This window comes from Dermacentor albipictus, chromosome 1 (genome assembly GCF_038994185.2).
Source record: "Dermacentor albipictus isolate Rhodes 1998 colony chromosome 1, USDA_Dalb.pri_finalv2, whole genome shotgun sequence".
NCBI classification, from domain to species: Eukaryota; Metazoa; Arthropoda; class Arachnida; order Ixodida; family Ixodidae; genus Dermacentor; species Dermacentor albipictus.
This window is the reverse complement of record NC_091821.1, coordinates 514,409,927-514,436,840: the sequence shown is the minus strand read 5'-3', so window position 1 is coordinate 514,436,840 and position 26,914 is coordinate 514,409,927. Positions and strand designations below refer to the sequence as shown.

General features: G+C 50.8%; 1 protein-coding gene across 2 annotated transcripts in view; it reads right to left on the bottom strand.

The window, feature by feature from the left end:
* The window catches only part of LOC135905985 (ATP-binding cassette sub-family C member 4-like), a 547,697-nt gene that overhangs the window by 48,084 nt on the left and 472,699 nt on the right, over nucleotides 1–26,914 (bottom strand). For both annotated transcript variants that reach the window (XM_065437136.2, XM_065437137.2), the window contains one exon: nucleotides 725–814. In XM_065437136.2, coding sequence (XP_065293208.1) covers nucleotides 725–814 — 90 coding nt within the window. The remainder of the gene's footprint in view (nucleotides 1–724; nucleotides 815–26,914) is intronic.

Here is a 26,914-nt window from a genome sequence, read left to right as displayed (position 1 = left end):
GCACTTTAGCGATGTTTCGATAATTAGTTGAATATGTGTTGCAGAAGGACAGTGCATTTTCACGACTAGTTTTATCACAGATTTCTCCAACTAGTTTTATTCAGGAAATTCATTCCATGTAGATACGCACTACAAGCTAACCGGTTGCAATGCATGAATTTCAATATGTGCCATTAAGTAATTCGTTAAGAAGCTAGTTAGCGATGTCATGATAATTAATTGAATGTGTTTCCATTTCTCTGGCAAATGACGTGCGCCGCTCTGAATAATCCAACTCATAGACGAGAACTATGTTATCTGCCACAGTTGGTATTTGAAACGTATGTGAAACTAAAATATGATCACTCTGTATATCGGCCCAGTGAGGTAATTTACATGCGCATGGAATTCTCAGTATATCTTCCCATTCTGTCTTTATCGAAGTCTTCTCGCGGCAATCTGGAATCGCAACAATGTCACACTCACTGGGCCAAACAGCACATAATGCAGCCACGTCTCTACTGCGTTCAAACCGTTCAGGTTCCTTCATAAGGATATATCGAACTTGTCCCATAGAGTCTTTCTCCCTACCTTGCGCTATACGCCATCCCCTCTCCGGCCTCCAAGCTTTATTCGTCTATTCGGGAACAATGGTTCCATCCCTTGATTCGTTGTTCACGTGCATATAGCGCAGCTTCAACGTACACAGTGCGAAGCACAGCACTGAATCCTTGTGGCATATTACCTCTTCCAGGGCCTTCCAGAGCTGTTCGTCGCCGTGTTCCGAGAACGGATCCAAGTTGCGCCTTACTGACCCCGTGAACAGAACCGGATCCTGCATAGGCACACCAGGCACTGCAAACAGCGCTTCACATATGACTCGAAAGCCATGTGCGATTTGGAAATGCTCAATAGAATGTCAGAAAATACTTGAAGAAAACCAAAAAATGTACTTGAAAAAAAGAAGAACATGTACTTGAATATACTTGAAGAAAAAAAGAACATGTACGAAGGACCGGCTTTCTTTTTTAGTCCGCGTCTTTGTAGCGCTCTTTTGTTTTCTTCAAGTATGGTAAACCAACTCGCCCACATCAAGCGTCTGCTGCGTCAAAAAACACCAAAAACTTGAAAAATTCATACGATGGCTGCAAATGTATGTATGTATGTATGTATGTATGTATGTATGTATGTATGTATGTATGTATGTATGTATGTATGTATGTATGTATGTATGTATGTATGTATGTATGTATGTATGTATGTATGTATGTATGTATGTATGTATGTATGTATGTATGTATGTATGTATGTATGTATGTATGTATGTATGTATGTATGTATGTATGTATGTATGTATGTTCTAACTAGCTATACGCAGCGAAGTTGAAAACACAAACTAGAGGTTACGTTTGCATTTATTACGCGAGACATTCATATAGTAGGCCACCTTTCTTCACTGGTTGCAAAAAGTGCCGCGAAGCGCACTCATACGCGTTCAAAAAAAGAAATTAAACGGAGCCAGACAGTATATACGCCATTGAAAAGAGAGGAATAATAGAGAGAGCAAGGAGAGGAAAGGCAGGGAGGTCAACCAGACGAGTGCCCGGTTTTCTACCTTACACTGGTGGTAAGGGAAAGGAGTAAGAGATAGAGGAAAAGAGACAGAAAGCACCGAGGACCAGTGGGATGATGCACAGGGACACTAAAAGTGGTATCTTAAACCTGTGCACTTAAAGTAGTGTACTAGTGCACGAATCACTTATTATGCCGAGGACGGGCGTAGCCACGGTCCGAGTATCTCTGACAAAGAACGGTCTCGAATCCAGTCGGCGTAAAGTTGTCCTGGGGGAGAGGCATTGCACGTCGTAGCGAGAGGAGATACGCAATAGGTGCTTGATGGTTCCTTTGCACCGACAGAAGTGGCACATCGGCCTCTCGGCCATTCCTACACGACAAAAGTAAGCGTTCGTGAGCGCCACTCCCAGCCACAAGCGGCACAACAAGATTCTTTTGCCAAGGGAAAGGCTAGGTGGCAGTTGTAGCCGTAGCGAGGGGTCCAGCGTGTGCAATCGGTAATTGAAGGCACTTGAACTCCAGCAAGCTTGCGAAGTTCCCTGGCAGCGTTCATACTCGCAAGATGTATTGGACGCGTCTGCGTGTCTTCGTGGGCAGACCGGGCAGCCCTGTCAGCAAAGCCGTTACCGACGATGCAGAAACTCACTGAAATATTATGTTGTGTCCTATTTCCAGAGCATGTTGGGGTACTTCCCTGATGTTGCATATCATCTTGTCGTAAGCTCTGTGAGGTAAGCAGACTTGGTATTGTGAAGAGCTGCCTTCAGTTACAAAATAGTGCCCATTTTTTGCTGGATCTTCGGTGACGTAGGTCATAGCGGCATGGAGGGCCACAAGTTCTGCCGATGTAGATGTAGTCGCGTGTGACACTTTGAATTTAATTTTAACCGACTTAGCTCGAACGACGAATGTGGCAGTTCAGCTGGTAGTTGAAATAGAACCGTCGGCATATACATAAGCATGCGGTCCGAATATGTCTGGTGCAGTATTAGGAGCGTCAGTTGCTTTAGAGCCGGAGACAGATGATTGGCCGCATTTGTAATTCTGGGAATAGTTAAATTCACTTGAGGCTATCGCAGGCACTAGAGCGGAAATGAAGGCTTCGCCACCGGTATCACGGTATGCACTCTTTATGAGCGGTATAACCACTCTTGAAAAGGTCTCTCGAGGTCTCTCGGCTGACAAGGAAGCTAAGTGATAGTCGAGCGTCTTTGACAGATGGCAAATGTGCGCTCTGAGAGAGTCGCCAGCTACGTGTGCCTGGCGATGGCAATTCCATACGACGGCACTTGTTTGCGCCTAAAGCCAACCAATGCGGTAGACACACAGAGTCTCCGAGATAAGATGATTGCCGCACGCTGAAGCCTCGCCATTGGGCGAGTCATCCAGGTAACAACCCAGGTAACAAGGTCAGAGCCCAGGTAACCCAGAACCTAGGTAAGAAGGCCAATAACGTTGTCGATGGCTGAGCCACCTCAATGAAAGTCCGCCAAGGCATCCGGATGGATGTTTCTACCTTTGAAAGGTACCTTTGCAAGCGAGCAATAATAATTAATTCCATCACTTTGCCGACGGAGCTCTAAAACTCAATCGGATTATGTGATAATAAATCAAGCGGATGTTTTCAGGTTTTAGAACGGGCATCAAGCGGCTTGATTTCCATTGTTTAGGAACGACGCCGTTGTGCCAAGACTCATTGTAGTAGTTCAGCAGCTCATCACGTGCGCCATCCCGAAGGTGGAATGGGGCAGCGTACATGATGCCATCTGGACGAAGAACGCCTGCAGGTCACCAACGCAGCTTCGAGCTCTTCGAGTGAAAACGGTGCGTTCGCTTCTCGTACACGTGCCCCAGGGACGTCATTCAGTCACGTGTCAGTAGTGATGACCAGGAAACCAGCAAGCTGTGCACAGAAATCTTCAAGCTGCGAGTGGCATTAGTAGACGGCCAGAGCAGCAAAGCGCTTCCTTTGATGCGTACATGAGCTAAGAGCCCTAATTACATTCCATGTGTGCGAGAGCAATCGTCGGGCATCAAGCGCCTGACAGAAAGACTTCCATCGCTTATCTTCCAATTTGTCCGTTTTACGCTGGTCTTTTCGTTGTGCGCGTCGTGAAGCCCACAGGTTTACAACGGACATCGGGTGCCAGTTGCTTTCTTTCCGCCTGTCGGTGCGCCGCCCGCAGCCTCTTCAGTTCGGTATCGAAGTATGTTCGCCTTGCTGACCTTGTAAGCGAGCAGATAAATGTTTTGTGGCTTCTGCGATTGCATTTTTTATATTGTATGAAAGGCCTTCTCGGCATGTGTCATACACATGCTCCTTAAACCTTGACCAATAACTGTATGCATGACAGGAGAGGAGCATTGATCAACTCCACTAATCTTTATGTATGTTGGAATATGGTCACTTCCATGTGTCTCTATGTCCGTAAAGAATTGGACGCTGGAGGCAAAGCGCCATAACACCAAAGCCAAGTCCAAGCAGCTACTATAGCTTGTGCCTCACATAGCTGTATTGCTCTTATCATTCACACATCACATAACATGGTTGGCAGGAAAGGATGCAAGACTCCTGCCTCTGGAGTCAGTTTTACTGCTTCCCATAGGTGGTGATGCGCGTTAAGGTCGCCTGTGCTAAGTCAGGGGTTATTGGCCACTAAAATATTTCCCTAAGACTTTTCCTGTGAAAGCTACCTGCTGACGATGTGAATGCTCCAAAAAGTGTAAATGACAGTCTTTTTTGGGGAATGTAGGCAAACAAATTGGTTGTCGTCATGAGGCTCTACCGCGTGCGCAACATACGTAAAATTCGTGTGGATGTAGATGATTACTTTGCTATTCACACCACATATATATATATATATATATATATATATATATATATATATATATATATATATATATATATATATATATATATATATATATATATATATATATATATATATGGTAGCTACATCATACGAAGGAACATAGCCTCCCTTATAACTAAACACGAACCCAAGAATATCAGCTAAGCTTTATCAGGAACGCCAACGCAGTGGCGTTCGCGGGGCGTTTGGCGCGTGTTGTAGAGGGTGTATAGGCAATAAGACACATGTCCAAATACATAGGTTACATTTCTTCACGCATCAGGAAGTTTACGTGCCTAAGCTACGTCAGCTAGCAGGGGTCCTGCGGCCTAATGTTGTAATCGTGCTCGCCGCCTATCCATAGTGGGCCCGTTCGTTTTTCAGCGGGTCTGTTAGCACTAGGGTTAAGAAATGATCACCCTACCAGGCTCCTACGTACCTTAAATATTTTACTTTAACTAGTGTATCTTAAATGATTTCCGAAATAACTTGCACTTTTTTCAATAATTTCACAACTTGGTGTTTCCGCTTTAAATACTTTTCAAGGTAACTCGTGCTCAGTGTTTAAGATACGCTCTTCGCCACTGTCCTCTCTCGGTGTGCACCGAGCTTGTCGTGCGAAAATCCCGTCCCCCCGTCTCTCTCGCAACAGTTTATGGCTTACGGGGCAAAAGGACAATAAGAGAGAGACAATTAACGCGCGGCTTTAGAGGTTCACAGGTAAGCAAACCGACCGCGCCAGGATGGCAGCAGGCTTACTGCATGTGAAAATTTCTCATAGTTTTTCATGAAGAGAAGCGCAAGAAAGCTGAACGCGACGTCTTTTTCTTGTTCTATTAGCCTCACCCTGTAGGAGAAGAAATTAACAAGCGATTCTTTGTGCTGTATTCTTATTTACATAGTCAATCCAAGGCTATCTCTGCGGTTCAAGCACTACGACACAACGTCGCCGTGCGATCGGGTGCATCTGCGAAGAACCTCTGCAGCGTTGCAGTGAACATATTTAAAGGAGTACTCCAACAAAATTATTTTGCGGCAAATCAGCAGCTATCGACTCGGAAATTGTGCTAAAAAAACTCGCTTGTTCCAGCGTGCGACGATTCATTATTTATGTGCTCCTATGTCACGAAGAGCCGAGATTTCGATTTCGACGAGCACTTTCATTTCATTTCATTTTCTTAAAGACCCATTGAAGGAGCGCTGGGTACATGCAATAAATATTTTAGGCCATGTAGTTAATACTCTGCAAGGTGTTGAAAAATGTGGAAGGACACGTTATGACTGATTTCAATTGAAAAACCGTTCCACTCTATTGCTGCACGGAAACAAAGAATGAACACGAAAAAAGTGACCGTGCGCGTACGTGGGCGCGCGACTTGTTGCGGGCGACCGGTGCGACTGGAGATGTATGGTGCGGGAAGAATGTATGGCGGCTTGCCGAATAAAGATGTGTGCCGGGGGCAGAATGTATGTTGGCTTGCCGAATGAAGTTGTGTGCCGGGGGGAGAACGTATGGTGGCTTACCGAATGAAGATGTGTGCCGGGGTGAGAATGTATGCTGGCTTGCCGAATAAAGATGTGTGGCGGGCGAGAATGTGTGGTGGCTTGCCGAATGAAGCTGTGTGCCAGGGGGGGGGGGATGTATGGTGGCTTGCCGAATGAAGATGTGCGCCCGAGGGAAAATGTATGGTGGCTTGCCGAATGAAGATGTGTGCCGGCCGAGAATGTATCCTGGCTTGACGAATGCAGATGTGTGCCGGGAGGAGAATGTCTGGCGGCTTGCCCAGTGAAGATGTGTGCCGGGGGGAGAATGTATCGTGGCTGGCCGAATGGAGATGTGCGCCAGGGGGGGGGGATGTATGGTGTCTTGGCGAATGAGCATGTGTCCCGGGGAAGTATGTATGTTGGCATGCCGAATGAAGATGTGTGCCGGGGGGGAATGTATAGTGGCTTGCCGAATGCTGATATATGCCGCGGGGAGACTGTGTGGTGGCTTGCCGAATAAAAGATGTGCTCCGGGGGAGAATGTCTGGTGGCTTGCCGAATGAAGGTGCGTGCCGGGGTAGAATGTAAGTTGGCTTGCCGAATGAAGATGTGTGGCGGGGGGAGAATGTTTGGTGGCTTACCGAATGAATTGTGAGCCGCGGGGAGAATGTACGGTAGCTTGCGGAATGAAGATGTCTGCCGGAGGGAGAATGTATGGTGGCTTGCCGAATGAAAGTGAGTGCCATGAGAGAGTATGGTGGCTTGCCGAATGAAGTTGTGCGCCGGGGAAGAATGTATGGTGGCTTGCCGAATGAAGATGTGTGCCGTGGGAGAATGTATACTGGCTTGACGAATGAGGTTGTGTGCCGGGGGGAAAATGTAGGGTGGCTTCGCGAATGAAGTTGTTTGCTGGCGGGAGAATGTATGCTGGCTTGCAGAATGAAGATGTGTGCCGGGGGGAGAATGTGTAACGGCTTGGCGAAACGAAAATTTTGGCAGGGGGGAGAATGTATGGTGGGTTGCCGACTGAAGATATGCGCCGGAGAGAGAACGTATGGTGGCTTGCCGAATGAAGTTGTGTGCCGGGGTGAGAATGTATGGTGGCTTCCCGAATAAAGTTGTGTTCCGGGGGAGAATGTATGGTGGCTTGCCGAATGAAAATATGCGCCGGGGGAAGAATGTATGGTGGCTTGCCGAATGAAGATATGTGCCGGGGGGAGAATATATGGTGGCTTGTCGAATGAAGTTGTGTGCCGTGGGGAGAATGTATGTTGGCTTGCCGATTGAAGATGTGTGCCGGGAGGAGAATGTATGGTTGCTTCCCGAATGAAGTTGTGTGCCGGTTGGAGAATGTATGGTGGCTTGCCGAATGAAGCGTGCCCGGGGGAGAATGTATGGTGGCTTCCCGAATGAAGATGTGCGCCGGGTGACAAACGCATGGTGGCTTCGCGAATGAAGATGTGTGCCGGGGGGGAGAATGTATGGTGTCTTGCCGAATGAAGGTGTGCGCCGGGGGAAGAATGTATGTTGGCTTGCCCAATGAAGATGTGTGCCGGTAGGAGAATGTATGTTGGCTTTCCGAATGAAGATATGTGTCGGGGGGAGAATGTATGGTGTCTTGCCGAATGAAGGTGGTGAGTGCCGGGTGAGAATGTATGGTGGCTTGCCGAATGAAGGTGTGTGCCGCCGGGAGATTGTATGGTTGCTTGACGAATGAAGATGTTTGCCGGGGGAGAATGTATGGTGGCTTGCCGATTGAAGGTGTGTGCCGGGGAGAATGTATGCTGCCATGACGAATGAAGTTGTGTGCCGGGGGAAGAATGTATGGTGGCTTCCCGAATGAAGTTGTTTGCTGGCGGGAGAATCTATGCTGCCTGGCTGAATGAAGAGGTGTGCCGGGGGGAGAATGTGTGGTGACTTGCCGAATGAAGATGTGTGCCGGGGGGAGAATGTATGGTGGGTTGCCGACTGAAGATATGCGCCGGAGAAAGAATGTATGGTGGCTTGCCGAATGAAGTTGTTTGCCGGGGGGGAGAATGTATGGTGGCTTCCCGAATAAAGTTGTGTTCCGGGGGAGAAGGTATGGTGGCTTGCCGAATGAAGTTGTGCGCCGGGTGAGAAATGCATGGTGGCTTGCTGAATGAAGATGTCCGCCGGGGGGGGGGGGGGGGGGAATGTATGGTGTCTTGCAGAATGAAGTTGAGTGCCGGGGGGAGAATGTATGGTGGGTTGTCGACTGAAGATTTGCGCCGAAGGGATAATGTATAGTGGCTAGCCGAATGAAGTTGTGTGCCGGGGGGAGATAGTATGGGGGCTTGCCGAATTAAGATGTGTGCCGGAGGGAAAATGTATTGTGGCTTGCCGAATGAAGATGTGTGCCCCCGGGAGATTGTACGGCGGCTTGCCGAATGAACATGTGTGCCGCCGGGAGATGGTGCAGCGGCTTGCGGAATGAACATGTGAACCGGGGGGAGAATGCATGGTGGCTTGCAGAATGAAGATGAGTGCCGGGGGGAGAATGTATGGTGGGTTTCCGACTGAACATAAGCGCCGGAGGGAGAATGTATGGTGGCTAGCCGAATGAAGTTGGGTGCCGGGGGGAGAGTGTATGGTGTCTTGCCGAATGAAGTTATGTGGCGACCGAGAATGTATGCTGGCTTGCCAAATGCAGATGTGTGCCGGAGGAAGAATGTATCTTGGCTTGCCGAATGAAGGTGTGCCGCCGGAAGATTGAATGGGGGGTTGCCGTATGAAGCTGTGTGCCGCAGGGAGATAGTATGGCGGCATGCAGAATGAAGTTGTGTGCCGGGGCGAGAATGTATGTTGGCTTGCTGAATGAAGTGTGCGCCGGGGGGAGAATGTATGGTGGCTTGCGGAATGAAGATGTGTGCCGGGGGGAGTATGTATGGTGGGTTGCCGACTGAAGTGATGCGCCGGAGGGGGAGAATGTATGGCGGCCAACTGAATGAGGATGTGTGCCACGGGGAGAATGTATGGTGGCTTGCCGAATGAAGTTATTTGCCAGGGCGAGAATGTATGGTGGCTTGAAGATTGAAGATGTGCGCCAGGGGAGAATGTATGGTGGCTTGCCAAATGAAGGTGCGTGCCGGGGGAGAATGTATGGTGGCCTGCCGATTGAGGATGTGTGCCGTGGGAGGATGTGTTTGGCATGCCGAATGACGATGCGTCGCCGGGGGAGAATGTTTGCGGGCTTGCCGATTGAATTGTGTGCCGGGGAGAATGTTTGCGGGCTTGCCGTATAAAGTTGCGTGCCGGGGAGAATGTGTGATGGCTTGCCGTATAAAGTTGCGTGCCGGGGGGAGAATGTATGGCGGCTTGCCGAATGAAGCTGTGCGCCGGGGCGAAAATGTATGCTGGCTTGCAGAATGAAGAAGTGCGCCGGGTGAGAAATGCATGGTGGCTTCCGTAATGAAGTTGTGTGCCGGGGGGAGAATGTATGGCGCCTTGCCGAATGAAGATGTGTGCCGGGGGGAGAATGTATGTTGCCTGGCAGAATGCAGATGTACGCCGGAGGGAGAATGTATGGTGTCTTGCCGATAAAGCTGCGTGCCGGGGGTAGAATTTAGGTTGCCTTTCCGAATAGGGACGTGTACCGCGGAGAGAATGTATGGTGGCTAGCCGAATGAAGATGTGTGCCGGGGGGAGTATGTATGTTGGCTTGCCAAATGAACATGTGTGCCGCGGGAAGAATGTATTGTGGCTTTCCGAATGAAGATGTGCGCAAGGGGGAGAACATATAGTGGCTTTTCGAACGAAGATGTGTTCTGGGGGCAGAATGTATGGTGGCTCAGAGAATGAAGAAGTGCGCCGGGTGAGAAATTCATGGTGGCTTCCCGAATGAAGATGTGTGCCGGGGGGAGAATGTATGGTGTCTTGCCGAATGAAGATGTGTGCCGGGGGGAGAATGTATGTTGGCTTGCCCAATGAAGATATGTGCCGGGGTGAGAATGTATGGTGGCTTGCCGAATGAAGATGTGTGCCGGCCGAGAATGTATGCTGGCTTGCCAAATGCTGATGTGTGCCGGGGGGAGAATGTATGGCGGCTGGTCGAATTAAGATGTGTGCCGGAGGGAGATTGTATGGCAGCTTGCAGAATTAAGGTGCGTCCCACGGGAAGAATGTATGGTGGCTTGCCGAATGAAGTTGTGCGCCAGAGGGAGAGCGTATAGTGTCTTTTCGAATGAAGATGTGTGCCGGGGGGAGAACGTATGGTGGGTTGCCGGCTGAATATATGCGCCGGAGAGAGAATGTATGTTGGCTTGCCGAATGAAGTGTGCCGGGGTGAGATTGTATGTTGGCTTGCCGAATGAAGGTATGTGCCGGGGGGAGAATGTATGGCGGCTTCCCGAATGAAATTGTGCGTCAGGGGGAGAACGTGTAGTGGCTTTTCGAATGAAGATGTGTGCCGGGGGGAGAATGTATGGTGGCTTGCCGAATAAAGCTGTGCGCCGGAGGGAGAATGTATGTTGGCTTGCCCAATGAAGGTATGTGCCCGGGGGAGAATGTATGGTGGCTTGCCGACTGAAGATGAGTGCCGGGTAAGAATGTATGGTGGCTTGCCGGATGAAGATGTGTGCCGGCCGAGAATGTATGCTGGCTTGCCAAATGCTGATGTGTGCCGGGGGGAGAATGTATGGGGGCTTGTCGAATTAGGATGTGTGCCGGAGGGAGATTGTATAGCGGCTTGCCGAATGAAGATGTGTGCCACCAGGAGATTGCATGGGGGCTTGCAGAATAAAGGTGCGTGCCACGGGAAGAATGTATGGTGGCTTAGTGAATGAAGATGTGTGCCGGGGTGAGAATGTATGCTGGCTTGCCGAAGAAAGATGTGTGGCGGGCGAGAATGTGTGGTGGCTTGCCGAATGATGTTGTGTGCCAGGGGGGGGGATGTATGGTGGCTTGCCGAGTGAAGATGTGCGCCCGAGGGAAAATGTATGGTGGCTTGCCGAATGAAGATGTGTGCCGGCCGAGAATGTATCCTGGCTTGACGAATGCAGATGTGTGCCGGGGGGAGAACGTATGGTGACTTGCCGAATGAAGTTGTGTGCCGGGGGAGTATGTATGGTGGGTTGCCGGCTGAATATATTCGCCAGAGAGAGAATGTATGGTGGCTTGCGGAATGAAGTGTGCCGGGGTGAGATTGTATGTTGGCTTGCCGAATGAAGATATGTGCCGGGGGGAGAATGTACGGCGGCTTGCCGAATGAAATTGTGCGCCAGGAGGAGAATGTATGGTGGCTTGCCGAATAAAGCTGTGCGCCAGAGGAAGAATATATGCTGGCTTCCAGAATGAAGAAGTGCGCCGGGCGAGAAATGCATGGTGGCTTCCGCAATGAAGTTTTGTGCCGGGGGGAGAATGTATGGTGTCTTGCCGAATGAAGATGTGTGCCGGGGAGAGAATGTATGTTGGCTTGCCCAATGAAGGTATGTGCCCGGGGGAGAATGTATGGTGGCTTGCCGACTGAAGATGAGTGCCGGGTAAGAATGTATGGTGGCTTGCCGGATGAAGATGTGTGCCGGCCGAGAATGTATGCTGGCTTGCCAAATGCTGATGTGTGCCGGGGGGAGAATGTATGGGGGCTTGTCGAATTAAGATGTGTGCCGGAGGGAGATTGTATAGCGGCTTGCCGAATGAAGATGTGTGCCACCAGGAGATTGTATGGCGGCTTGCAGAATAAAGGTGCGGGCCACGGGAAGAATGTATGGTGGCTTGCCGAATGAAGATGTGCGCCAGAGGGAGAACGTATAGTGTCTTTTCGAATGAAGATGTGTGCCGGGGGAGAATGTATGGTGGGTTGCCGGCTGGATATATGCGCCGTAGAGAGACTGTATGGTGGCTTGCCGAATAAAGTGTGCCGGGGTGAGATTGTATGTTGGCTTGCCGAATGAAGATATGTGCCGGGGGCAGAATGTATGGCGGCTTGCCGAATGAAATTGTGCGCCAGGGGGAGAACGTCTAGTGCCTTTTCGAATGAAGAAGTGCGCCGAGTGAGAAATGTATGCGGGCTTGCCGAATTAAGATGTGTGCCGGGGGAGAAGGTATGGCGGCTTGCCGACTGAAGATGTGTGCCGGAGGAAATATGTGTGGTGGGATGCTGACTGAAGTTATGCGCCGGAGAGTATGTATAGTAGCTTGCCGAATGAAGTGTGCCCGGGGGAGAATGTAAGGTGGCTTGCCGAATGAAGATGTGTGCTGGGGGGAGAATGTACGGTAGCTTGCCGAATGAAAATGTGCGCTGGGGGTAGAATGTATGGTGGCTTGCCGAATGAAGTTTTGCGCCGGGTGAGAAATGTATATTAGCTTGCCGAATGAAGATGCGTGCCAGGGGGAGAATGTATGTTGGCTTGCCCAATGAAGATATGTGCCCCGGGGAGAATGTATAGTGCCTTGCCGACTGAAGATGAGTGCCGGGTGAGAACGTATGGTGGCTTGCCGACTGAAGATGTGTGCCGGCCGAGAAAGTATGCTGGCTTGCCAAATGCTGATGTGTGCCGGGGGGAGAATGTATGGGGACTTGTCGAATTAAGATGTGTGCTGGAGGAAGATTGTATAGCGGCTTGCAGAATGAAGGTGCGTGCCACGGGAAGAATCTATGGTGGCTTGCCGAACGAAGATGTGCGCCAGAGGGAGAACGTATAGTGTCTTTTCGAATGATGATGTGTGCTGGGGGAGAATGTATGGTGGGTTGCCGAATGAAGTGTGCCGGGGTGAGATTGTATGTTGGCTTGACGAATGAAGTTAAGTGCCGGGGGGAGAATGTATGGTGGCTTGCCGAATGAAATTGTGCGCCAGGGGGAGAACGTGTAGTGGCTTTTCGAATGAAGATGTGTGCCGGGGGTAGAATGTATGCTGGCTTGCAGAATGAAGAAGTGCGCCGGGTGAGAAATGTATGGTGGCCTCTGTAATGAAGTTGCGTGCCGGGGGGAGAATGTATGGTGGCTTGCCGAATAAAGATGTGTGCCGGAGGAAATATGTGTGGACGGTTGCTGAGTGAAGTTACGCGCCGGAGAGAATGTATGGTGGCTTGCCGAATGAAGATGTGTGCCGGGGGGAGAATGTATGGTGGCTTGCCGAATGAAGATGTGTGCCGGGGGCAGAATGTATGTTGGCATGCCGAATGAACATGAGTGCCGGGGGGAGAATGTATGGTTTCTTGCCGTATGAAGATGTGTGCCGGGGAGAGAATGTATGTTGCCTTGCCCAATGAAAATATGTACCCAAAGGAGAATGTATGGTGGCTTGCCGACTGAAGCTGAGTGCCGGGTGAGAATGTATGGTGGCTTGCCGAATGAAGATGTGTGCCGGCCAAGAATGTATGCTGGCTTGCCAAATGTAGATGTGTGCCGGGGGGAGAAAGTATGGGGGATTTTCGAATGAAGATGTGTGCCGGGGGGAGAATGTATGCTGGCTTGCAGAATGAAAAAGTGCGCCGGGTGAGAAATGCATGGTGGCTTGCCGAATGAAGATGTGTGCCGGAGGAAATATGTGTGGAGGGTTGCTGACTGAAGTTATGCACCGGAGAGTATGTATGGTGGCTTGCCGAATGAAGTGTTCCGGAGGGAGAATATATGGTGGCTTACCAAATGCAGATGTGTGCCGGGGGGGGGGGATGTATGGGGGCTTGCCGAAATAAGATGTGTGCCGGGGGCAGAATGTATGGTGGCTTGCCGAATGAAAGTGTGCGCCAGGGGTAGAACGTGTAGTGGGTTTTCGAATGAAGATGTGTGCAGGGGGGAGAATGTATGGTGGCTTGCCGAATAAAGATGTGTGCCGGAGGAAATATGTGTGGAGGGTTGCTGACTGAAGTTACGCGCCGGAGAGAATGTATGCTGGCTTGCCGAATGAAGTTTGACGGGGGGAGAATGTATGGTGGCTTGCTGAATGAAGATGTGTGCTGGGGGGAGAATGTATGGTAGCTTGCCGAATGAAAATGTGCGCCGGGGGTAGAATGTATGGTGGCTTGCCGAATGAAGTTGTGCGCCGGGCGAGAAATGTATGCGGGCTTGCCGAATTAAGATGTGTGCCGGAGGGAGAATGTATGGTGGCTTGCCGAATGAAGATGTGTGCCGGGGGCAGAATGTATGTTGGCATGCCGAATGAACATGAGTGCCGGGGGAGAAGGTATGGCATCTTGTCAAATGAAGATGTGTCCCGGAGGGAGAATGTATGGTGGCTTGCCGAATCAAGTTGTGTGTACGGGGGAGAATGTATGGTGGCTTGCCAAATGATGATGAGACCCGGGGGAGAATGTATGGTGGCTTGCCGAATGAAGATGGGTGCCGGAGGAAATATGTGTGGAGGGTTGCTGACTGAAGTTATGCGCCGGAGAGAATGTATGGTGGCTTGCCGAATGAAGATGTGCGCCAGAGGGAGAACGTATAGTGTCTTTTCGAATGAAGTTGTGTGCCGGGGGAGAATGTATGGTGGGTTGCCAGTTGAACACATGCGCCGGAGAGAGAATGTATGGTGGCTTGCCGAATGAAGTGTACCGGGGGGAGAACGTATGGTGACTTGCGAAATGAAGTTGTGTGCCAGGGGAGAATGTATGGTGGGTTGCCGGCTGAATATATGCGCCGGGGAAAGAATGTATGGTGGCTTGCCGAATGAAGTGTGCCGGGGTGAGATTGTATGTTGGCTTGCCGAATGAAGATATGTGCCGGGGGAGAATGTATGGCGGCTTGGCGAATGAAGGTGTGCGCCAGGGGGAGAACGTGTAGTGGCTTTTCGATTGAAGATGTGATCCGGGGGGAGAATGTACGCTGGCTTGAAGAATGAAGAAGTGCGCCGGGTAAGAAATGCATGGTGGCTTCCGTAATGAAGTTTTGTGCCGGGGGGAGAATGTATGGTGTCTTGCCGTATGAAGATGTGTGCCGGGGAGAGAATGTATGTTGCCTTGCCCAATGAAAATATGTACCCAAAGGAGAATGTATGGTGGCTTGCCGACTGAAGATGAGTGCCGGGTGAGAATGTATGGTGGCTTGCCGAATGAAGATGTGTGCCGGCCAAGAATGTATGCTGGCTTGCCAAATGTAGATGTGTGCCGCGGGGAGAAAGTATGGGGGATTTTCGAATGAAGATGTGTGCCGGGGGGAGAATGTATGCTGGCTTGCAGAATGAAGAAGTGCGCCGGGTGAGAAATGCATGGTGGCTTGTGTAATGAAGTTGCGTGCCGGGGGGAGAATGTATGGTGGCTTGCCGAATGAAGATGTGTGCCGGAGGAAATATGTGTGGAGGGTTGCTGACTGAAGTTATGCGCCGGAGAGAATGTATGGTGGCTTGCCGAATGAAGATGTGTGCTGGGGGGAGAATGTATGGTAGCTTGCCGAATGAAAATGTGCGCCGGAGGGAGAGTGTATGGTGGCTTGGCGAATGAAGATGTGTGCCGCGAGCAGAATGTATGTTGGCTTGCCGAATGAAGATGAGTGCCGGGGCAGAAGTTATGGCGGCTTGCCGAATGAAGATGTGTCCCGGAGGGAGAATGTATGGTGGCTTACCAAATGCAGATGTGTGCCGGGAGGAGACTGTATGTTGGCTTGCTGAATGAGAATGTGTCCCGGGGGTAGAATGTATGGTGGCTTGCGGAATGAAGTTGTGTGCCGGGGGGAGAATGTATGGTGGGTTGCCGACTGAATCTGTACGCCGGAGGGAGAATGTATGGTGGCTAGCCCAATGAAGCTGTGTGCCAGAGGGGAGAGTGTATGGTGGCTTGCCGAATGAAGTTGTGCGACGGGGGGAGAATATATGGTGTCTTGCTGAATGAAGCTGCCTGCCGGGGGGCGAATTTAGGTTGCCTTTCCGAATGGGGACGTGTACCGCGGGGAGAATGCATGGAGGCTTGCCGAATGAAGATCTCTGCCTCGGGAAGAATGTATGGTGGCTTGCCGAATGAAGGTGCGTGCCGGGGGAGAATGTATGGTGGCCTGCCGAATGAGGATGTGTGCCCGAGGCAGGATGGACGGTGGCTTGCCGAATGAAGTTGCGTGCCCGTGGGAGAATGTATGGCGGCTTGCCGAATGAAATTGTGTGCTGGGGGAGTATGTATGTTGGCTTGCCGAATGAAGATGTGCGCCAGGAGGAGAACGTATGCTGGCTTGCAGAATGAAGAAGTGCGCCGGGTTGGAAATGCATGGTGGCTTCCGTAATGAAGTTGTGTGCCGGGGGGGGAGAATGTATGGTGTCTTGCCGAATGAAAATGTGTGCCCGGGGGAGAATGTATGCTGGCTTGCCGAATGAAGATGCGTCCCGGGGGGAAAATGTATGGTGGCTTGCTCAATGAAGCTGAGGGCAGGCTGAGAATATATGGTGGCTTGCCGAATGAAGATGTGTGCCGGAGGAAATATGTGTGGTGGGTTGCTGACTGAAGTTATGCGCCGGAGAGTATGTATGGTGGCTTGCCGAATGAAGTGTGACGGGGGGAGAATGTATGGTGGCTTGCTGAATGAAAATGTGCGCCAGGGGTAGAATGTATGGTGGCTTGCCGAATGAAGTTGTGCGCCGGGTGAGAAATGTATGCGGGCTTGCCGAATTAAGATGTGTGCCGGAGGGAGAATGTATGGTGGCTTGCCGAATGAGGATGTGTGCCGGGAGGAGAATGAATGTTGGCTTGCTGAATGAACATGTGTGCCGGGGGGAGAATGTATGGTGGGTTGCCGACTGAAGATATGCGCCGGGGGGAGAATGTATGGTGGCTTGCCGATTGAAGATGTGTGCCCGGACGAGAATGTATGGTGCCTTGCCGAATGAAAATATCTGTCTGGGGGAGAATGCATGTTGGCTTGCCGAATGAACATGAGTGCCGGGGGAGAATGTATGGCGGCTTGCCGAATGAAGATGTGTCCCGGAGGGAGAATGTATGGTGGCTTGCCAAATGAAGATGTGTGCCGGGAGGAGAATGTGTGGTGGCTTGCCAAATGAAGATGTGTGCCGGGAGGAGAATGAATGTTGGCTTGCTGAATGAACATGTGTGCCGGGGGGAGAATGTATGGTGGGTTGCCGACTGAAGATATGCGCCGGGGGGAGAATGTATGGTGGCTTGCCGATTGAAGATGTGTGCCCGGACGAGAATGTATGGTGCCTTGCCGAATGAAAATATCTGTCTGGGGGAGAATGCATGTTGGCTTGCCGAATGAACATGAGTGCCGGGGGAGAATGTATGGCGGCTTGCCGAATGAAGATGTGTCCCGGAGGGAGAATGTATGGTGGCTTGCCAAATGAAGATGTGTGCCGGGAGGAGAATGTGTGGTGGCTTGCCAAATGAAGATGTGTGCCGGGAGGAGAATGAATGTTGGCTTGCTGAATGAACATGTGTGCCGGGGGGAGAATGTATGGTGGGTTGCCGACTGAAGTAATGCGCCGGGGGGAGAATGTATGGTGGCTTGCCGATTGAAGATGTGTGCCCGGACGAGAATGTATGGTGCCTTGCCGAATGAAAATATCTGTCTGGGGGAGAATGTATGTTGGCTTGCCGAATGAACATGAGTGCCGGGGGAGAATGTATGGCGGCTTGCGGAATGAAGATGTGTGCCGGGGGGAGAATGTATGGTGGGTTGCCGACTGAAGATATGCGCCGGAGGGTGAATGTATGCTGGCTTGCCGATTGAAGTTGTGCGCCGGGTGAGAAATGTATGCGGGCTTACCGAATTAAGATGTGTGCCGGAGGGAGAATGTATGGTGGCTTGCCGGATGAAGATGTCTGCCGAGGGGAGAATGTATGGTGGCTTTCCGAAGGAGGATGTGTGCCAGGGACTAGAATATATGGTGGCTTGCCGAATGAAGATGTGTGCCGGGGGAGAATGTATGGTGGCTTGCCGAAATAAGATGTGTGCCGGGGGGAGAAGGTATGGTGGCTTGCCGAATGAAGATGCGTGTCGGGGGAGAATGTATGGTGGCTTTCCGAAGGAGGATGTGTGCCAGGGACTAGAATATATGGTGGCTTGCCGAATGAACATGAGTGCCGGGGGAGAATGTATGGGGGCTTGCCGAAATAAGATGTGTGCCGGGGGGAGAAGGTATGGTGGCTTGCCGAATGAAGATGCGTGTCGGGGGAGAATGTATGGTGGCTTTCCGAAGGAGGATGTGTGCCAGGGACTAGAATATATGGTGGCTTGCCGAATGAAGATGTGTGCCAGGGGAGAATGTATGGTGGCTCGCCGAATGAAGTTGTGCCCTGGGGAGAATGTATGGTGACTTAACGAATGAAGATGTGTGCCGGGGGGAGAATCTATGTTGGCTTGCCGAATGAAAGTGTGTGCCGGGGGGAGAATGTATGATGGCTTGCCGAATGAAGATGTGTGTCGGGGGAGAATGTATGGTGGCTTTCCGAATGAGGATGTGTGCCAGGGGCTAGAATATATGGTGGCTTGCCGAATGAAGATGTGTGCCGTGGGTGAATGTATGGTGGCTTGCCGAATGAAGTTGTGCCCAGGGGAGAATGTATGGTGACTTAACGAATGAAGATGTGTGCCGGGGGGATAATCTATGTTGGCTTGCCGAATGAAGGTGTGTGTCGGGGGGAGAATGTATGCTGGCTTGCCGAATGAAGATGTGTGCCGGCTGGAAATGTATGCTGGCTTGCGAAATGCAGATGTGTGCCGGGGGAGAATGTATGGGGGCCTGCCGAATTAAGATGTGTGCCGTGGGTGAATGTATGGTGGCTTGCCGAATGAAGTTGTGCCCACGGGAGAATGTATGGTGACTTAACGAATGAAGATGTGTGCCGGGGGGATAATCTATGTTGGCTTGCCGAATGAAGGTGTGTGTCGGGGTGAGAATGTATGGTGGCTTGCCGAATGAAGATGTGTGCCGGCTGGAAATGTATGCTGGCTTGCGAAATGCAGATGTGTGCCGGGGGAGAATGTATGGGGGCCTGCCGAATTAAGATGTGTGCCGGGAGGAGAATGTATGCTGGCTTGCCGAATGAAGGTGTGTGCCGGGCGAGAATGTAGGGTGGCTTGCCGAATGAACATGTGCGCCAGGGGGAGAATGAATGGTGGCTTGCCGAATGAAATTTTGTGCCGGGGGTAGAATGTATGTTGGCTTACCGAATGCAGATGCGTGCCGGAGGGAGAATGTATGGTGGCTTGCCGAATGACGATGTGTGCCGGGGGGAGAATGTATATTGGCTTGCCGAATGAACATGAGTGCCAGGGGGAGAATGTATGGCGGCTTGCCGAATGAAGATGTGTCCCGGAGGGAGAATGTATGGTGGCTTACCAAATGCAGATGATTGCAGGGGGGAGAATGTATGTTGGCTTGCTGAATGAAGATGTGCGCCCGGGGGAGAATGTATGGTGGCTTGCGGAATGAAGATGTGTGCAGGGGGGAGAATGTATGGTGGGTTGCCGACTGAAGATATGCGCTGGAGGGAGAATGTATGGTGTCTTGCCGAATGAAGCTGCGTGCCGGGGGTAGAATTTACGTTGCCTTTCCGAATGGGGACGTGTACCGCGGAGAGAATGTATGGTGGCTAGCCGAATGAAGCTGTGTGCCGCGGGGAGTATGTATGTTGGCTTGCCGAATGAAGATGTGCGCCGGGGGTAGAATGTATGTTGGCTTACCGAATGCAGATGTGTGCCGGAGGGAGAATGTAAGGTGGCTTGCCGAATGAACATGAGTGCCGGGGGAGAATGTATGGCGGCTTGCCTAATGAAGATGTGTCCCGGAGGGAGAATGTATGGTTGCTTACCAAATGCAGATGTGTGCCGGGAGGAGAATGTGTGGTGGCTTGCCAAATGAAGATGTGTGCCGGGAGGAGAATGAATGTTGGCTTGCTGAATGAACATGTGTGCCGGGGGGAGAATGTATGGTGGGTTGCCGACTGAAGATATGCGCCGGGGGGAGAATGTATGGTGGCTTGCCGATTGAAGATGTGTGCCCGGACGAGAATGTATGGTGCCTTGCCGAATGAAAATATCTGTCTGGGGGAGAATGTGTGGTGGCTTGCCGAATGAAGATGTGTGCCAGGGGGGAGAATGTATGGTGGCTTGTCGAATGAAGTTGTGTGCCGGGGGGGAGGGGGAATGTATGGTGGCTTGCCGAATGAAGCTGTTTGCCGGCTGAGAATGTATGCTCGCTTGACGAATGCAGATGTGTGCCAGGGGGGAGAGTGTATGGTGGCTTGCCGAATGAAGATGTGTGCCTGGGGGATAACGCATGGTCGCTTGCCAAATGAAGATGTGTGCCGGGAGGAGAATGTACGGTGGTTGCCGAATGAAAATATGTGCCGGGGGAGAATGTATGGTGGCTTTCCGAATGAGGATGTGTGCCAGGGTCTAGAATATATGATTGCTTGCCGAATGAAGATGTGTGGAATGTATGCTGGCTTGCCGAATGAAGATGTTTGCCGGCTGAGAATGTATGCTCGCTTGACGAATGCAGATGTGTGCCAGGGGGGAGAGTGTATGGTGGCTTGCCGAATGAAGATGTGTGCCAGGGGGAGAATGTATGGTGGCTTGCCGAATGAAGATGTGTGCCTGGGGGATAACGCATGGTCGCTTGCCAAATGAAGATGTGTGCCGGGAGGAGAATGTATGGTGGTTGCCGAATGAAGATGTGTGTCGGGGGAGAATGTATGGTGGCTTTCCGAATGAGGATGTGTGCCAGGGTCTAGAATATATGATTGCTTGGCGAATGAAGATGTGTGCCGGGGGAGAATGTATGGTGGCTTGCCGAATGAAGTTGTGCCCAGGGGAGAATGTATGGTGACTTAACGAATGAAGATGTGTGCGGGGAGGCGAATCTATGTTGGCTTGCAGAATGAAGATGTGCGCCGGGTGGAAAATGTATGTTGGCTTGCCGAATGACGAAATGTGCCGGGGGCAGAATGTATGGTGGCTTGCCGAATGAAGATGAGTGCCGGGTGAGAATGTATGGTGGCTTGCCGAATGAAGATGTGTGCCGCGAGCGAATTTACAGCGGCTTGTCGAATGAGGATGTGTGCCAGGGGGAGAATGTATGGTGGCTTGCCGAATGAGGATGTTCGCCGGGGGGAGAATGTATGGTGGCTTGCCGAGTAAAGTTGTGTGCCGGGAGAGAACATATGTTGGCTTGCCGAATGATGGTGTGTGTCGGGGGAGAATGTATGGTGGCTTGCCGAATAAAGCTGTGTGGCGGGGGGAGAATGTATGGCGGCTTGCCGAATGAAGATGTGTGCCGGGGGGAGAATATATGCTGGCTTCCTGAATGAAGATGTGCGCCGGGAGGAGAATGTATGGCGGCTTGCCGAATGAAGATGTGTGCCGCCGGGAGAATGTATGGTGGCTTGCAGAATAAGAATGGGTGTCGGTGGGAGAATGTATGGTGGCTTGCCGAATGAAGATGTACGGCGGCGGGAGAATGAATGTGGCTTGCCAAACGAAGGTGTGTGCTGGGAGGAGAATGTATCGTGGCTGGCCGAATGGAGATGTGCGCCAAGGGGGAAGAATGTATGGTGTCTTGGCGAATGAAGATGTGTGCCGGAGGGACAATATATGCTGGCTTGAAGAGTGAAGTTATGTGCCGGTGGGAGAATGTATGTTGGCTTGTCGAATGAAGTTTGTGCCGGGGGGGGGGGGAATGAATGGTGGGCTGCCGAATGAAGGTGTGTGCCGGGCGATAATGTATGGTGGCTTGCCGAATGAAGCTGTGCGCCAGGGGGAGAATGAATGGTGGCTTGCCAAAATAAGATGTGTGCCGGGGGGAAAAAGTATGGTGGCTTCCCGAGTGAAGTTGTGTGCCGGGGGAGAATGTAAGTTGGCTTGCCGAATGAAGAGTGTGGCGGGGGGAGAATGAATGGTGGCTTGCCGAATGAAGATGTTTGCCGAGGGGAGAATGTATGGTGGCTTGCCAAATGAAGATGTGTGCCGGCCGAGAATGTATGCTGGCTTGCCAAATGCAGATCTGCGCCGGGGGAGAGTGTATGTTGGCTTGCCGAATGAAGATGTGTGCCGTTGGGAGAATGTATGGTGCCTTGCCGAATGAAGATGTTTGCCGAGGGGAGAATGTATGGTGGCTTGCCAAATGAAGATGTGTGCCGGCCGAGAATGTATGCTGGCTTGCCAAATGCAGATGTGCGCCGGGGGAGAGTGTATGTTGGCTTGCCGAATGAAGATGCGTGCCGGTGGTAGAATGTATGGTGGCTGGCCGAATAAAGATGTGTGCCGGCCGAGAATGTGTGCTGCCTTGCCAAATGCAGATATGTGCCGGGGCACAGTGTATGGTGGCTTGTCGAATGAAAATATGTGGTGCCGGGGGATTATGTATGTTGGCTTGCCGAATGAGGATGTGTGCCGGGGGAGAATGTATGGTGGCTTGCCGAAAGAAGATGTGTGCCGGGGGGAGAATGTGTGGTGGCTTGCCGAATGAAGATGTGTGCCGGGGGAAGAATGTATTGTGGCTTCCAGAATGAAGTTGTGTGCCGGGTGAGAATATATGTTGGCTTGCAAAATGAAGATGACCCGCCGTGGTTGCTCAGTGGCTATGGTGTTGGGCTGCTGAGCACGAGGTCGCGGGATCGAATCCCGGCCACGGCGGCCGCATTTCGATGGGGGTGAAATGCGAAAACACCCGTGTGCTTAGATTTAGGTGCACGTTAAAGAACCCCAGGTGGTCAAAATTTCCGGAGTCCTCCACTACGGCGTGCCTCATAATCAGAAAGTGGTTTTAGCACGTAAAACCCGAAATATTATTATTAAAATGAAGATGTGTGCAGGGGGAGAATGTATGGTGGCTTGCCAAATGAAGATGTGTGCGTGCGAGAGAATGTATGGTGGCCTGCCGAATGAAGATGTGTGGCGGGGGAAAATGTATGCTGTCTTGCAGAATGAAGATGTGTGCCACGGGGAGAATGTATGTTGGCTTGCTGAATGAATTTGTGCGCCGGGGGGAGAATGTATTCCGGTTTGCCTAATGGTGATGTGTGCCGGGGGGAGAATGTATGGTGGGTTGCCGACTGAAGATATGCGCCGGAGGGAGAATGTATGGTGGCTTGCCGAATGAAGTTGTGTGCCGGGGGAAAATGTACCTTGGCTTGCCGAATGAAGTTGTGTGCCGGGGCAAGAATGATGGTGTCTTGCCGAATGAAACTGCGTGCCGGGGAGAGAATGTAGGTTGGCTTGCCGAATGGGGGTTTGTACCGCGGGGAGAATGTATTGTGGCTAGCCGAATGAAGCTGTGTGCCAGTGGAGAATATACGTTGGTTTGCCGAACGAAGATATTTTCCGGGGGGAGAATTTATGGTGGCTTGCCGAATGAAGCTGTGTGGCGGGGGGAGAATGTACGTTGGCTTGCCGAATGAAGATGTGTGCCGCTGGGAGAATGCATGGTGGATTGCCGAATGAAGATGTGTGCCGGGGGCGAGTGTATGATGGCTTGCCGAATGAAGGTGTGTGCCGGGCGGAGAATGTATGGTGGCTTGCCGAATACGATGTGTGCAGCTGGAAGAGTGTATGGTGCCTAGGCGAATGAAGATGTGTCCCGGGGGAGTATGTATGTTGGCTTGCCGAATGAAGATGTGTGCCGGGGGAAGAATGTTGGTGGCTTGCCGAATGAAGTTATTTGCCGGGGCGAAAATGTATGGTGGCTTGCCAAATGAAGATGTGTGACGGGGGAGAATGCATGGTGGCTTGCCGAATGAAGATGTGTGCCGGGGGCAGAATGTATGGTGGCTTGTAGAATGAAGTTGTTTGCCGGGGAAGAGTGTATGTTGGCTTGCAGAATGAAAATGTGTGGCGGGGGGAGAAATTTGGTGGCTTGCCGAATGAAGGTGTGTGCCGGGGGGAGAATATATGGTCGCTTGCCGAATGAAGTTGTGTGTCGGGGGAGTATGTATGTTGGCTTGCCGAATGAAGTTGAGTGCCGGGGGAGAAACTATGGTGGCTTGCCGAATGAAGATGTGTGCCGGAAATCATGTATGGTGGCTTGCCGAATGAAGATGTGCGCCGGGGGGAGAATGTTTTGTGGCTTGCCGAATGAATTGTGTGCTGCGGGGAGAATGTATGCTAGCTTGCGGATTGATGATGTGTGCCGGGGGGAGAATGTATCGTGGCTTGCTGAATGAAGATGCGTGCCGGGGGAGAATGTATGGTAGCTTGTCGAATGAAGTTGTGTGCCGGGGGTTGGGGGAATGTGTGGTGGGTTGCCGAATGAATTGTGTGCCGCGGGGAGAATGTATGGTAGCTTGCGGAATGAAGATGTGTGCCGGGGGAGAATGTATCGTGGCTTGCCAAATGAAGATGTGCGCCGGGTGGAAAATGTATTGTGTCTTGCCGAATGAATATGTGTGCTGGGGGAGAATGTATGGTGTCTTGCCGGATGAAGATGTGCGCCGGGGGGAGAATGTATAGTGTCTTGCCGATTGAAAATGTTTGCCGGGGGGAGAATGTATGGTGGCTTGCCGAATTAAGATGTGTGCCGGTGGGAGAATGTATGGTGGCTTGCCGAATGAAGATGTGTGCCGCCTGGAGATTGTATGGCGGCTTGCCGAATGAAGATGGCGCCGCGGTGAGAGTGTATGGTGGCTTGCGGAATGAAGATGTGTGCCGGGGGGAGAATGTATGGTGGCTTGCCGAATGAATGCCGGGGGGAGAATGAATGGTGGCTTGCCGAATGAAGGTGTGTGCTGGGAGGAGAATGTGTGGTGGCTTGCCGGATGACGATGTGTGCCGGGGAGAGAATGAATGGTGGCTTGCCGAATGAAGTTGTGTGCCTCGGGAAGAATGTACAGGGGCTTGCCGAATGAACTGTAAAACAATTTGCAAGCAAGACGAACACTAGTGATGCGGCGACGAGATGCAAGCAATGGGAAACCGTATTTTGTTTTAAGTGCCGATATGCTGACGTCGTAAGCGTACGTGGAAAGAATAAATCTTGCGGCTCGATTTTGAAGCAATTCGAGCTGACTGATGAGTTATACTTGATGCAGGTTAGGGGACGCATATTCTAATTTTGTCCAGACGTGAGATTCTTAAGGTAGTAATTTTCCATATTGAGGGCCGGTGCGTAAAGTGCGTTTAATAACCCGATTGTGTTGTTAGGTGATGAAATGATGTTTGTAATGTGCGTTGCCCAGGTTAAATCACCAAGAAGGGTTGCTCCGAGTTATTTGTAGGTAGGAAGCAGTTCAAGGTTGGCGCATGCGATTTTGTATGAGAAAGCAAGTGCATTTCTACGGGCTTGGCAGGAAACAGTCTTACATTTGTAACGATATAGTTCCATTAGCCAAAGTTTACACCATTCTTTTACACTTTGCAGGTCGTTTTGAAGAGACGTATTATCGGAAACGCTGTTAATATTGTGGTAAATACGCAATCGTCAGCAATCATATGGATGTTTTGAGATACATGCGTTGGTAGGTCATTATTGTAAAATAGAAACAGCAGTGTACTAAAGACGCACCATTGGGGAACGCCTGAGGTTACAGTGGTAGAGTTAGATTTTTTACTGTTGATTAAGACTGGTTGTCAACAGGTACTTAATAATTCTAAAATCCATGCTAAGGTATCTGTAATAAGGTGTAACGCAGTAAGTTTTAGTACTAGACGCACACGAGGAACTTAGTCAAAAGCATCGGCAAAATCCAGGAAGATTGCGTCAGCCTAAATGTTGGAGTCAAGGTTTACAGGCCAGCCGTGAACAAGCATAGCTAGCTGCGTTTCTCAGAAAAAAAAACCTTCCCTGAAGCCATGCTGCGCAGGAAGAAAAAAAAAATTGTTAGCATGAAGGAAGTCCACGATATGTGGATTTTTCTGGGCACGCTGGTTAATAAGATAGGGCAATAATTTCATGGGGGGTGTTTGCTATCTGATTTGTGCACTGGAACGACGTTTCCGTGTTTCCAATCTACAGGCAGCATGCCTGTTGAAAATCACTGTGAAATAGTAGACAGAGATATTTTACACAAAGATTTTAGTGTTTTTCAGAAGTTGTTACATAGTGTCGTCCCCACCCGCTGACGCTGAAGGTTGGATGTTGTCCATTAGCGAAAAACTGCAATTTCTGGCGTGGTACATTCTAAGTCCGCATGGGGAATACAAAATGAAAATACAGTTCCTTGCATAAAAACTGATGCAAAGGCGGCCTTAAACAGGTGTGCACATTAGCGTTGGTTAGGGGATCACCTGAAGCACTCGATACGGTAATAGTGCGCGTGTCCTGTGGGTTCAAGGCTATTCATATTTTTTGGTGTTCATGAACATGTTCGGCACATCAGAATTAAATGATGAGCGTTTGGCGTGATGTAAGGCTTCCAGATAGGCAGTTTTGGAGACTTTGCACTTATTCCACGAGAGGCATGCTTGTAAAGAGCAATGATCGCGTGAACGGGCAAACCCATGACGCACACCAGCACACCCTCTGCCATGGCATCTGCGCTCCTATTTCGTCTTCTACACTGATTACTACAGCTGATTGAGCTTCCTTGCCGACCATTTCAGCTGATCGGGATGGATTTATTGGGACCCTCTCCGACCGTCGTGTCTGAGAGGGTCCCAATGTCGTGAAGTCGTGAATATGTTGTGAAGGAAGAAGAAGCGAGTGCAGCGAGCAGCTTCAGCTTCGAGCTCTCTGCATTGTTTATTTAATTTTCTGTGATCTCTGCAATCAGTGACTAGAAAACTGGGGACGTCGTCCTCTGCAAGGGGGGACCGAAACCAAGCCCATCAATTGGGTCTTGAACGGCCAGTTCGTTATGCCGGTGACGTGAGTGACCGCTTCGACCCCAGCATGGTCCCGATTGAGTCATCTGATGGTCCCTCTACAGATGATATGGGCTCGGATAGCGATTTTACTGTGGTGTCAAGCCGACGTCCCAAGAGAAAGATACGAAGAACATCACCGACCAGTCGTCAGGCGACGAAACAGGCAAGTTGCAAGCAGTCATACACTATTGCATACCTACCAAACACGACAACAGACAACCTCAACACACTGAACAGGCAGAGCCTATCGGAATATTTCGAACGAACTGACCATGGTCAAATAGACGAAATACGTATAAACGCTCGAAAGAACATCCTCTCGGTGGAAGT